This window comes from Hyla sarda, chromosome 8 (genome assembly GCF_029499605.1).
Source record: "Hyla sarda isolate aHylSar1 chromosome 8, aHylSar1.hap1, whole genome shotgun sequence".
Taxonomy (NCBI): domain Eukaryota; kingdom Metazoa; phylum Chordata; class Amphibia; order Anura; family Hylidae; genus Hyla; species Hyla sarda.
The window spans coordinates 104,769,625-104,783,978 of NC_079196.1; the positions used below are offsets into that span (position 1 = coordinate 104,769,625).

Below are 14,354 nucleotides of genomic sequence, written 5' to 3' on the forward strand. Positions count from 1 at the left end.
GCGACTGACTAATAATGTGGCTTCCTCAAAGGGCCTGAGCAAACGGCAAGTGTCACGTATGAGCTTCAACTGGTTGACATTAAAGTTACACAGGGGAGTCCCCCTATCCGCTTGGATCATCAAGAAATCGATGATGGCTTTTCTCTGTTCGTATAGTTGGTCCAACATATGCAGGGAGGAATTCCAACATGTGGAAATGTTGCAAATCAGACTATGTTGGGGGATATCGCTCTGATGCTGCACATCAAGGAGGGTGTGCTTTGCTGTGTACGAGTGGCTGAAGTGCATGCAAAGTTTCCTTCCCATTGTTAAGATGACTTGCAGATGGTGGGAACACCTCCGGAACCAATTGACAAACAGATTGAACACAAGTGCCATGCAGGGCGCATGGCTCAGGCTTCCTTGTCGCAGCACAGACAAGATGTTCTTCCTGTTGTCAGTCACCATGGTTCCCATTTTCATTTCCAACATTTTAATGTTTGGGGTTGTGAATCCCTCTTGTAAACTCATGCTGATGCCTGCTCCAGGCTGTGTGTTTCAGCAACTACAGTGTATGGATTAGTGATGCTGCTGGGCCTGTACCTAAATTTTTTTGATGTTAGCACTAGCTAACACTCATCTTGTATACAGATTTCAACATTAACATTTTAATGTTAGGCTGTGTGTTTCAGCAACTATATGGTTTAGTGATGCTGCTGGGCGTGAGCCTGAAATTCTTTGATGATAGCATGAGGTAACATACCCCTTCAATAGAGATTTCAACATTGATCTTTCAATCTTAGGGGTTATGAAACCCCATTGAGTACTGCTGCTGCCTGCACCTGTGTGCTTCAGGAACTACTTGGCTTACTGATGCTGCTGGGCTTGGGCCTTAAATTTTGAGATGGTAGCACTAGCTAACATGCATCTTCAATAGAGATTTCAACATTCACATTTTAATGTTAGGGGTTGTGAACACCTCTTGTGTACTCATGCTGCTGCCTGCTCCTTCTGTGTCATTAAGCAACTACATGTTTAAGTGATGCTGCTGGGCCTAGGACATTACCTATATATGTTTATGGTAGCACTAGCTACCATACATCTTCAATGGAAATTTCTAAATTAATCTTATATTTTTAGAGATTGCGAGGCCCTATTGTCTCCTTATGCTTTTGCCAACTCCAGGCTGTGCCATTCAGCCACTATATGGTCTCTTCTCATGCTTTAGCCAACTTCAGGCTGTGCCATCCAGCCACTATATGGTCTCCTCCTACTGATGCCACCTCCAGGCTCCTTCTTTGTGCTTCATTGTTAGCTTTGGCCCTTTGTACCCACACTCCAGGGCCTGGGACACTAAAACTGGGGAGTTAAAAGTTCAATGTCAAAATCCTTAAAAGTAAAAATTATACATTTTAATTGTCTCCTCATGCTTCTGCCAACTCCAGGCTGTGTCATTCAGCCAATATATGTTTTGCTGATGGTGCTGGGTCTGGGAATAAAAACTTTTGTTATGGTAGCACTAGCTACCCAAAATCTTTGGTTTCAATTTCAGAATTCATTTTATAATCTTAGGGATTGTGAAGGCCTAGTGTCTACTCATGTTGCTGCCAACTCCTGGCTGTGCCATTCAGCCACTCCACTATATGGTCTCCTCATGCTTCAGCCTCATCCAAGCTGTGCCATTCAGCCACAATATGGTCTCCTCATGCTGCCAACCCCATCCACGCTGTGTCATTCAGTCACTATATGGTCTTTTCCTGCTTCAGCCTCATCCAAGCTGTGTCATTCAGCCACAATATGGTCTCCTCATGCTGCCAACACATCCACTCTGTGGCATTCAGCCACTATATGGTCTCCTTATGATTCAGCCTTATCCAAGCTGTGTCATCCATCCACTATATGGTCTCCTCATGCTGACGCCACCTCCACGCTGTGTCATTCAGCCACTGTATGGTCTCCTCATGCTGCCAACACCTCCACACTGTGTCTTTCAGCCACTATATGGTCTCCTCATGCTGCTTACACCTCCACGTTGTGTCATTCAGCCACTATATGGTCTCCATGCTGCAATACCTCCACGCTGTGTCATTCAGCCACTATATGGTCTCCTCATGCTTCAGCCTCATCCAAGCTGTGTCATTCAGCCACTATATGGTCTCCTCATGCTGCCTAAACCTCCACGCTGTGTCATTCAGCCACTATATGGTCTCCTCATGCTGCCAACACCTCCATGCTGTGTCATTCAGCCACTATATGGTTTCCTCATACTGATGCCACCTCCAGGCTCTGTCATTGTGCCACTGTGCAGTGATTCTAAAAGCGATGCCAGTAATCTGCATGTTATTCTGAATAACAATATTATTTCACTACCCTAGCACACTCCATATGCGTGTTAGAACACAGCAAAGTGTTCTACACCCCTATTGAGGCTCTCTGTATGCCAGAAATAGCCGTTTGTAATATAGATTTGCCGCTAATAAATTCGGATCAAAAAACATTTTTTGAAAAATTTGGCGAATCGGCCGAATCAAATTTTTCTAAAGTTCGCTCATCTCTAGTTCTCACCCATGTGCTTAAAGGGGTACTCCATTGGAAACATTTTTAAATCAACTGGTGCCAGAAAGTTAAACAGATTTGTAAATTACTTCTTAAATCTTAATCCTTCCAGTACTTATTAACTACTGAATACTACAGAGGGAATTCTTTTTCTTTTTTGAACACAGAGCTCTCTGCTGACATCATGAGCACAGTGCTCTCTGCTAATATATCTGTCCATTTTAAGAACTGTCCCGAGTAGGAGAAAATCCCCATAGAAAACATATGCTGCTCTGGAAAGTTCCTAAAATGGACAGATATGTCAGCAGAGAGCACTGTGCTTGTGATGTCAGCAGAGAGCACTGTGTTCCAAAACGAAAATAATTTCCTCTGTAGTATTCAGCAGCTAATAAGTACTGGAAGGATTAAGATTTTTTAATAGAAGTAATTTACAAATCTGGCACCAGTTGATTTAAAAAAAAAAATGAAACATTTATGTCCTAAGCATTACCGCGGCCATCGGAGCGATGCCCGGATCATGCGCAGCAGGTCCCGGCTGTTAATCGCAGCCAGGGACCCGCCGGTAATGGCGGACTTCCGCGACCCCGCGGATGTCTGCCATTAACCCCTCAGATGCCGTGATCCATACCGGTATGGATCACGGCATCTGCAGCATCGCGGTCACTTAATTGGATGATCAGATCATCCAGCACGGCAGACGGAGGTCCCCTCACCTGCCTCCACTGTCTTCCGGGAGTCTTCTGCTCAGATCTTCCTTCCCGCAGACCAGAGCAGAAGATGACCGATAACCCTGATCAGTGCTATGGGGACTATTAAAGATTAAAAATAAAAGTTAAAAAAATTAAAAACTAAAGTAAAAAAAAATGTGAAAAACTCCCTCCCCCAATAAAAACGTAAATTGCCCCATTTTCCCTATTTCACCCCCAAAAAGTGTAAAAAAAAAAAAATGTAAAAAAAATTATATACATATTTGGTATCGCCGCGTGTGTAAATATCTGAACTATTAAAATAAAATGTTAATGATACCGTACGGTGAACGGCGTGAATGTAAAAAAAAAAAAAAAAAAAAAGGCCCAAATAGCTGCTTTTTTATAACATTTTATTCCAAAACAAATTAATAAAAAATGTATTAAAAGTTTTATACCGTGTTTCTCCGAAAATAAGACCGGGTCTTATATTAAATTTAGTCACAAAAAACACACTAGGGCTTATTTTCAGGGTAGGGCTTATTTATTTATGGGGGACTGCAGGAGTGTGGAGAATGGGGGGCTGTGGGAGTGTGGAGGATGGGGGGCTGTGGGAGTATGGGGGGCTGTAGCAGTGTGGATGATGGGGGCTGTGGCAGTGTGGAGGATGGGGGTCTGTAGCAGTGTGGAGGATGCCGCACCCCCCCCATCTTCCACACTGCTACAGCCCCCATCCTCCACACTCCTGCAGCCCCCCCATCCTCCACACTGCTACAGCCCCCCATCCTCCACACTCCTGCAGCCCCCCATCCTCCACACTGCTGCAGCCCCCCATCCTCCACACTGCTTCAGCCCCCCCATCCTCCCCTTCCCCCATCATCCTCCACCCTCCTACAGTGCCCCCCACCCCTCTGCCATAATAAACTACACATTTCATCCCCAGCGGAAACCAGCACTACCCCACCTTCATAGCGTCCGAAACTGAAGCCGCAGCTCTCGGCGGCAGGATCTTCTTCTGCTGCTCAGAAGCCGGGGCAGGGACATGTCTGTGACGTCGGGCGTGCATACGCGCAGACGTTTTAAAGCAACAGTGTCCCTGCCCCAGCTCATTTAACTTGCCAAGGGACCAGCCAAAGGGGGGGGGGGGGGAAGTTCCGGTCCGCATTACTGGCGGCCACGGTCTGGATCTGGACCGCGGGCCGCCAGTTGAGTACCCCTGGCCTAGGTCTTATTTTCAGGGTAGGGCTTATATTGCAGCCCACCTTGATAATCCAGCTAGGGCTTATTTTCGGGGTAGGGTGTATTTTCGGGGAAACATAAGCAAATATGGTATCAATAAAAAGTACAGATCATGGCGCAAAAAATTAGCCCTCATACCGCCGCTTACACGGAAAAATAAAAAAGTTATAGGTCTTCAAATTTGGGGGATCTTAAACGTACTAATTTGGTTAAAAAGTTTTTTCTTTTTTTTTTAAGCGCAACAGTAATAGAAAAGTATGTTATCACGGGTATCAGTTTAATCATATTGATCCAAAGAATAAAGAACACGTCACTTTTACCATAAATTGTGCGACGTGAAAACGAAACCTTCCAAAATTAGCAAAATTGTGGTTTTCTTTTTAATTTCCCCACACAAATAGTATTTTTTTTGGTTGCGCCATACATTTTATGGTAAAGTGAGTGATGGCATTACAACGGACAACTGGTCGTGTAAAAAACAAGCCCTCATACTAGTCTGTGGATGAAAATATAAAAGAGTTATGATTTTTTGAAGGCGAGGAGGAAAAAATGAAAACGTAAAAATACATTTTCTGCGTCCTTAAGGCCAAAATGGGCTGCGTCCTTAAAGGGGTATTCCAGGCCAAAACTTTTTTTTATATATATCAACTGGTTCCGGAAAGTTAAACAGATTTGTAAATTGAATCGAAAAAAATAGGGTATGTGCAGCTCACAATATAAATTAATCGAGGCTAAATGGAAAGTATTTACACCAAATAAAATACTAGTACAAAATAATATATAAGGGAAAAAAGGGGAGGTACCAAATGCCTCTAGACTAATACCATACAATGGTACATGATGATGGAATTACAGAAAAAATAAATCGGACTGTGCTTCACTTTAAATGATGTACAAATTTAATATAAATTAATATAAAATATTACAAATAAGACATAAAATAAATAATGCAAATCTAATTCATAAATGCCTCCTACCACAGGGCCCTTGTGGGGAGGTATGATATTTATATACAAAGCATATATTAAAAGATGTTAAAATATAGCATGTGGATTATATTCTACCGCTATCCCAATATATTGCAAACCGACATAGTGTACTTTTGTGCGGTACACTCCGTTCTCATGTGATCTAGAACAGTTCACAAAGTGATATAGTTACCAACTCCTAATGGTGGTTTTGGCTGGACGTCCGAGAGATGGATATGTGGGGGCTGTGTCCAGCGCTAGCTTACGGTGACGGGCCCGGATGCCACAGGCCAAAAAAGGGTCACCGGTCACGGAGTAATTGCAGGCTCAATGGCAGATGTAGTGGAGGCTGTGTCCAGCACTGGCATGCGCTTGCGGTGACGGGCCCGATTGCCACAGGCCGAGGAGAAGTCACCGGTCACGGAGTAGCTCCGGAGGTGGAGATGTACTCGGAGATAGATGGATCTTGCTCCGGAAACAAGGAAAGGAAAGCCTCGTGGAAGATCTCTCGGCGTCTGGTGGAATGGCGGATAGATTACAGCCAGGTGTAAAATCAGCAGATGATGGAGTTGTATCGGAGGTAAGTGATGGCGGTTTGTGGATTGCGGTGGTCATGCGGTAAATAATTCTTTCTCTAGACGCGTTTCAGGGTACTTTATATATGACCCTTTCCTCAGTAGAGATATCTTTAACAGTGAAGCTCAAAGTCCTTTTATACATGTTACCTGTCTAATTGTTACAGGTGTGTTTCTGTTTAGATCTTCCGCAAATAGTGGAATGGAACGGGAAACATGGGGTTGTTTCATCTTGATAAAGCAGTGTTCACATTTAGAATCAGTATGTATGCGTTCTTATTTAAATATAGTATTATATATATTATAAACATTGGAATGGTACATATAGCATACAGTAAGATGTACAGATAGAGTGTATAATACTGAGATTGGAATATTAATAAAAATAAATATAAAAATATGAAAATATAAAAAATATAAAAATAAAAATAATATAAAAAAGATAAATAAAATATATTGATAAAAGTAGAAATAAATGAGAATGAAATAAAAATACAGAAAAACAAAAATAAAAAAGGATAATAAATAAAAAGATAAATATAGAATAGGTGCATAAATGGAATTAAATGCTATAGATTTACATAATAAAGTTACTGAAAATAATTAGTGTATAGGAAGGTTGAAGGATGGTTCGTCACGCAGAACTCTATCTTTGTTCTGCGTGACGAACCATCCTTCAACCTTCCTATACACTAATTATTTTCAGTAACTTTATTATGTAAATCTATAGCATTTTATTCCATTTATGCACCTATTCTATATTTATCTTTTTATTTATTATCCTTTTTTATTTTTGTTTTTCTGTATTTTTATCTCATTCTCATTTATTTCTACTTTTATCAATATATTTTATTTATCTTTTTTATATTATTTTTATTTTTATATTTTTTATATTTTCATATTTTTATATTTATTTTTATTAATATTCCAATCTCAGTATTATACACTCTATCTGTACATCTTACTGTATGCTATATGTACCATTCCAATGTTTATAATATATATAATACTATATTTAAATAAGAACGCATACATACTGATTCTAAATGTGAACACTGCTTTATCAAGATGAAACAACCCCATGTTTCCCGTTCCATTCCACTATTTGCGGAAGATCTAAACAGAAACACACCTGTAACAATTAGACAGGTAACATGTATAAAAGGACTTTGAGCTTCACTGTTAAATATATCTCTACTGAGGAAAGGGTCATATATAAAGTACCCTGAAACGCGTCTAGAGAAATAATTATTTACCGCATGACCACCGCAATCCACAAACCGCCATCACTTACCTCCGATACAACTCCATCATCTGCTGATTTTACACCTGGCTGTAATCTATCCGCCATTCCACCAGACGCCGAGAGATCTTCCACGAGGCTTTCCTTTCCTTGTTTCCGGAGCAAGATCCATCTATCTCCGAGTTCATCTCCACCTCCGGAGCTACTCCGTGACCGGTGACTTCTCCTCGGCCTGTGGCAATCGGGCCCGTCACCGCAAGCGCATGCCAGCGCTGGACACAGCCTCCACTACATCTGCCATTGAGCCTGCAATTACTCCGTGACCGGTGACCCTTTTTCGGCCTGTGGCATCCGGGCCCGTCACCGTAAGCGCACGCTAGCGCTGGACACAGCCCCCACATATCCATCTCTCGGACGTCCAGCCAAAACCACCATTAGGAGTTGGTAACTATATCACTTTGTGAACTGTTCTAGATCACATGAGAACGGAGTGTACCGCACAAAAGTACACTATGTCGGTTTGCAATATATTGGGATAGCGGTAGAATATAATCCACATGCTATATTTTAACATCTTTTAATATATGCTTTGTATATAAATATCATACCTCCCCACAAGGGCCCTGTGGTAGGAGGCATTTATGTATTAGATTTGCATTATTTATTTTATGTCTTATTTGTAATATTTTATATTAATTTATATTAAATTTGTACATCATTTAAAGTGAAGCACAGTCAGATTTATTTTTTCTGTAATTCCATCATCATGTACCATTGTATGGTATTAGTCTAGAGGCATTTGGTACCTCCCCTTTTTTCCCTTATATATTAGATTTGTAAATTACTTCGATTAAAATATCTTAATCCTTGCAATAGTTATTAGCGGGGAAGGACGGGGAAACGATGGGGACCGGCGCTGAAGATCCACTTATCGATCCAGGCGGGCGACGGAGGCTGCGGGCGACGGAGGCTGCGGGCGACGGAGATCGGCGGGCGGCGATGACGTGCGGCTGGATCCGACGGAAGCCGGTAAATTGCCTAGCAACATCTGCAGGGTAGAGTTTGAGACCATTATAGAGTGGTCTCTAACTGTAGCCCTCCTGATGTTGCAAAACTACAACTCCCAGCTTGCCCAGACAGCTGTTTGGGCATGCTGGGAGTTGTAGTTTTGCAACAGCTGGAGGGCTACAGTTTGAGACCACTATATGGTAGTCTCTGAACTATAGCCCTCCAGATGTTGCAAAACTACAACTCCTAGCATGCCCACACAACTGTTTGCTGTCTGGGCCTGCTGGGATTTGTAGTTTTGCAGCGTCTGGAGGGCCACAGTTTGCAGTGGTCTCTATACTGTAGCTCTCCAGATGTTGCAAACCTGCAAATCCCAGCATGCTGGGAGTTGTAGTTGCGATCCCTCCAGCTGTTGCATAACTACATCTCCCAGCATGCCCTTCGGTGATCAGTACATGCTGGGAGTTGTAGTTTTGAAACAGCTGGAGGTTCCCCCCCCCCCCCCCCCACGTGAACGTACAGGGTACATTCACACGGGCGTGCTTACAGTAAGTTTTCTGCTTCAAGTATGAGCTGCGGCAAAATCCTAGCAGGGAACTCACTGTAAACCTCCTCCAGTGTGAATGTACCCTAAAAACACTATACTACACTAACACATGATAAAGGGTAAAACACTACATATACACCCCCTTACACTGTTCCCCCCCCCCCCCCAAGAAAAATGTATTGTACGGCAGTGTTTCCAAAATGGAGCCTCCAGCTGGAGGCACCCTGTTTGGGAATCACTGGCGTAGAATACCCCTATGTCCACCCCTATGCAATCCCTAATTTAGTCCTCAAATGCGCATGGCGCTCTCTCACTCTGGAGCCCTGTCGTATTTCAAGGAAACAGTTTAGGGCCACATATGGGGTATCTCCGTACTTTGGAGAAATTGCCTAACAAATTTTGGGGGCTTTTTCTCCTTTTACCCCTTATGAAAAGGGGAAGTTGGGGTCTACACCAGCATATTAGTGTAAAAAAATAAATTTTTTACACTAACATGCTGGTGTTGCCCTATACTTTTCATTTTGACAAGAGGTAAAAGGGAAAAAGAGCCCCCCAAAATTTGTAATGCCATTTCTCCCGACTACGGAGATACCCCATATGTGGGCGCAAAGTGCTCTGGGGGCGCACAACAAGGCCCAGAAGGGAGAGTGCACCATGCACATTTTAGGTGATTTGCACAGGGGTGGCTAATTGTTACAGTGGTTTTGACAAATGCAAAAAAAAAAAAACACATGTGACCCCATTTCGGAAACTACACCCCTCACGGAATGTAATGAGGGGTGCAGTGAGAATTTACACCCCACTGGTGTCTGACAGATCTTTGGAACATTGGGCTGTGCAAATTAAAAATTTTGTACATCCCACTGTTCCAAAGATCTGACAGACACCAGTGGGGGGTAAATGCTCACTGTACCCCTTATGTTCCTCAAGGGGTCTAGTTTCCAAAATGGTATGCGGGGGGGGGGTATGCATGTGGGGGTTATTTTGCTGTCCTGGCACCATAGGGGCTTCCTAAATGCAACATGCCCCCCGAGCAAAATTTGCTCTCAAAAAGCCAAATATGACTCCTTCTCTTCTGAGCATTGTAGTTCGCCTGTAGGGCACTTCAGGTCAACTTATGGGGTACCTCCATACTCAGAAGAGAGGGTGTTACAAATTTTGGGGGGTATTTTCTGCTATTAACCTTTGCAAAAATGTGAAATTTTGGGGGAAACACACATTTTTGTGAATTTTTTGTATTTTATTTTTTTTTAAATATGCAAAAGTCGTGAAACACCTGTGGGGTATTAAGGCTCACTTAATTCCTTGTTACATTCCTCAAGGGGTCTAGTTTCCAAAATGGTATGGCATGTGTTCGCTTCTGAGCCCTCTACTGCGTCCGCCGAACAATTTACATAGACATATGAGGTATGTGCTTACTCGAGAGAAATTGGGCTACAAACATAAGTATACATTTTCTCCTTTTACCCCTTGTAAAAATTCAAAAATTGGGTCTACAAGAACATGCGAGTGTAAAAAATGAAGATTGTGAATTTTCTCCTTCACTTTGCTGCTATTCCTGTGAAACACCTAAAGGGTTAAAACGCTGACTGAATGTCATTTTGAATACTTTGGGGGGGGGGGTGCAGTTTTTATAATGGGGTCATTTGTGGGGAATTTCTAAGATGAAGACCCTTCAAATTTACTTCAAACCTGAACTGATCCCTGAAAAATAGTGAGTTTGAAAATTTTGTGAAAAATTCTAAAATTGCTGCTGAACTTTGAAGCCCTCTGGTGTCTTCCAAAAGTAAAAACACATCAATTTTATGATGCAATCATAAAGTGGACATATTGTATATGTGAATCAGAAAAAAATTATTTGGAATATCCATTTTCCTTACAATCAGAGAGCTTCAAAGTTAGAAAAATGCAAAATTTTCATCAAATTTGGGGATTTTTCTCCAAGAAATGATGCAATTTACCACAAAATTTTACAACTATGTTAAAGTAGAATATGTCACGAAAAAACTATCTCGGAATCAGAATGATAATTAAAAGCATTCCAGAGTTATTAATGTTTAAAGTGACAGTGGTCAGATGTGCAAAAAACGCTGTGATACTAAGGTGTAAAATGGCCTGGTCCTTAAGGGGTTAAGGGGTTAATAATGTTTACTGGCCCCATAGAGAATGTGTGGAGCTTGACATTCATTTCAGGGACACTTTTTCCCATTCAAGGGATTGGGGGGAGTCCCAACATTTGGACCCCTACCAATCAGCTTTTTCTCTCCTATCCTGTGGATAGGGGATAATGTCTTCAGATAGGAATACCCCTTTAATGCATTATTCACTATATAAAAAAAAAAAAAAAAAAAAAAGAAGAAATAAACACCAGTGGTCACCAGTTCGGTTAATTTCATGAGTAAAATGAATAGTTAGGGTTAACTGTAGTCACACTTGTTTTTTTTTATTTTTTTTGTTTCGTTTGGAGTGATTTGAGCGGTAATTGCATTTTCTTTTGTGTTCCTTCAGTTGTTCATGGAGAACTGTGTTCCTTATAAAACCTTTTGTGGTTTTTAGTGTACTTGTTGTTAAATTCTTTAAATTATCCATTTTATTCTGTTGTCACAGATTATTATTAGCTATGTATGTGTGACAGCCTAAATAATCCATTATTTGCAACATTACTATTGTACTGTGATCTCGGGTTGGAGCTGTGATCATAGGTTTTCGTCGTTAATTAAATACGCTTATTTTACTTGTTAAGAATGTTTATTCCTCCTGGAGGAAGATACTTTTTTTGCGCATAAATTTGCATAGACAGGAAGTTTCTTGTCAAAATAAATGTAAATGACAATATTGCTTATTGTTATGCTAACCCTATTGTTTAATATTTCAGCCCTTCTGTTTTGTCCCTTTGTACTGAGACAGAAAATGACTTCTCATACTCCCTATGATATTGTACCACAACCCTTCTATCGTGAGGGCATTAACCCCTTAAGGACGCAGCCCTTTTTCACCTTAAGGACTGAGCCCTTTTTTTCAATTCTGACCACCATCGCTTTACAAATTAATAACTCGAAAACACTTTTACCGAATATTCTGATTCTAAGATAATTTTTTCGTGACATATTCTACTTTATTTTGGTGGTAAATTTTCAGCGTTACCTGCATCCTTTTTTGGTGAAAAATCCCAAAATGTCATGAAAATTTTGAAAATTTTGCATTTTTCTAACTTTGAAGCTCTCTACTTGTAAGGAAAATGGATATTCCAAATAAATTTAATTTTTATTTACAAATACAATATGTCCACTTTATGTTGGCATCATAACATGGACATATTTTTGCTTTTTGAAAAAATTAGAGGGCTTCAAAGTAGAGCAGCAATTTTCAAAAATTTTATGAAAATTGCTAAATCTGAAGGGACAGATGTTAAAGAACTACAACTCCCAGCATACCTGGGCAGTCTAGGCATGCTGAGAGTTGTAGTTTGGCAACATCTGGAGGGCTACCGTTTGGACACCACTGTAACAGTGGTCTCCAAACTGTGACCTTCCAGATGTTGCAAAACTACAACTCCCAGCATGCCCAGACAGCCTTTGGCTGTCTGGGCATGCTGGGAGTTGCAGTTTGGCCTTCCTAGTGCTTGCCACAGTAAAGATCACTTAACTTTCACTTTCATTCCCCCCCCCCCCCCCCCACCCCCACCGTAGTTTCCCTACCTGAGCCAGGATCCAGCAGTCTCCAGCGACGATCTGGGGTCCCCAGGCATTTTCTCCTCCAGGTACCGGCCTCCATCTTCTTCCCACAATCCCCTCGACATCCAGGGGAGGGCAGAACGGGGGGGTTGCCCTGCCATTGGTCAGAATCAGTTCTGACTAATGGCAGGGATAGGAGAAGATCGCAGCACTCCGACCTCACTCTTATCCCTCAGGATGATCGGGGTTGTCCCTGACAGCTCTGATCATCCCTATTTTCTGGGTGATCAGGTCACCAGAGACCCGATCAGCCCGGAATAGCAGAAAATTGCATGTCTGAATTGACATGCAATTTTCTGCGATCGCCGACATGGAGGGGGGGTTCTCAGGACCCCCCTCGGCGATGTGCCGGGATGCCTGCTGAATGATTTCAGCAGGCATTCCGGTCCGGTCCCCAACCGGCTAGCTGCAGGGACCGGAATTCCCACGGGTGTATGCATACGTCCCACGTCCTTAAGGACTCGGGATGCAGGGTATATGCATACGCCTGGCGTCCTTAAAAGGTTAAAGGCCACAGTCAACTACTTGGCCACTCTCATTCTCCAAATACAAAAATGGCCAGAAGGGGCAGTAGTATTAAACAATTTAATGCTTTATTTAAAAGTGACTACTAATGACGGTCAGTTTGCTGTTTGGGACATGGATCAGGCTCCCTTTCTAGAGATCCCGGGGATACCATTTAAGCAAGGTTTCATGGATGTATCAATACTTTCAAGTTACGGCTATGTGTCTTCGGAAAATAACACATTGTTAAAATCATTCTTTTTGTTAAACATATTTTTAAGGAATTTATGCTTTCTTTTGTTTGTTTTAAATGCATGTTACTATGTATTTAAAATAAAAATCTGAATTATTATCATTATTATTATTACTGTACATAATGATATTTTGGGGAATTCATGTATTTCTGTAAAATATTAGGGTATATTAACCTATCCCATTATATTCTGCCTAATGTGAAACTACTATATCCAATGTTGCATTTTCGATCTTTTATGTAGATTAACAGTATTAATAATCATCATCTACTATGTCTATTGTAACTCCATATAAGTGGCTTGTTATGACATCTGTGAAACATTTCTTGGAAATGAAAAGATATCACACCTTTAAAAATTAGATGGCATATAATTCCTAGAACTGATTATTGTTGTGAATGTCATTTAGTAGAGCTTGTTGCTATTTATAGTTTGTCACATATTTAACAACTTCTCTGTTCTTTTCTCAGCTGATCGCTGTGTTTGATGAACAGGACGCATCGAGCAGAACCGATAATGCATCCAATATCACAGACCATCTCAGTCCTGAAATCTTTAAAACAGACTCTCAACACCAGCCACTTCGGGGGGAAATCGAAGTTACTTCCTCAGCTCTAAAGCTTGGTATGACATTTTCCATTGTCCACTCTGCGGTTACTTTGCTTATCATTAAAAAAAAAACTAAAACTTTATAAAGTATGAATGGCCATAGTAAGATATTTCTCTGGATAGCTTTATCTCTTCAGCAAATACTCAAGAGGAGCATAATAGTAGGCTTACTATCTGACTTATTTTATATTCTGTTTGCATTAGTTCCAAGCTCAGTATTTTATACAAGAATCAAACAGTATGTATGACACTGCAACAAAGATCTTAGACCAAAATGATGGCATCAAACTAAATTCTAGAAGAAGGAAATCTTGTAGGATGTATTGTTACATGGCATCTCGATTTCTTTTTTTTTGTCTGCATCTTAAACATCAGCAGTTATCTGTCACATCGTGTCTCTTCTGTATGTCTCATATGCAAGGTCCTTATATCTTTTGACTGCAAGTTTCTAT

At 41.2% G+C, this 14,354-nt stretch overlaps 1 protein-coding gene across 5 annotated transcripts in view; it reads left to right on the plus strand.

Annotated features, from left to right (window-relative positions):
* PARD3B (par-3 family cell polarity regulator beta) overlaps positions 1-14,354 on the plus strand; it is a 1,515,381-nt gene that overhangs the window by 309,667 nt on the left and 1,191,360 nt on the right. For 3 of the 5 annotated variants that reach the window (XM_056536585.1, XM_056536586.1, XM_056536589.1), the window contains exon 3: positions 13,764-13,917. In XM_056536585.1, the coding sequence (XP_056392560.1) occupies positions 13,764-13,917 (154 nt within the window). Of the gene's footprint in view, positions 1-13,763; positions 13,918-14,354 lie in introns of those variants that run through there. The other 2 variants (XM_056536588.1, XM_056536587.1) reach the window with 2 other exon arrangements.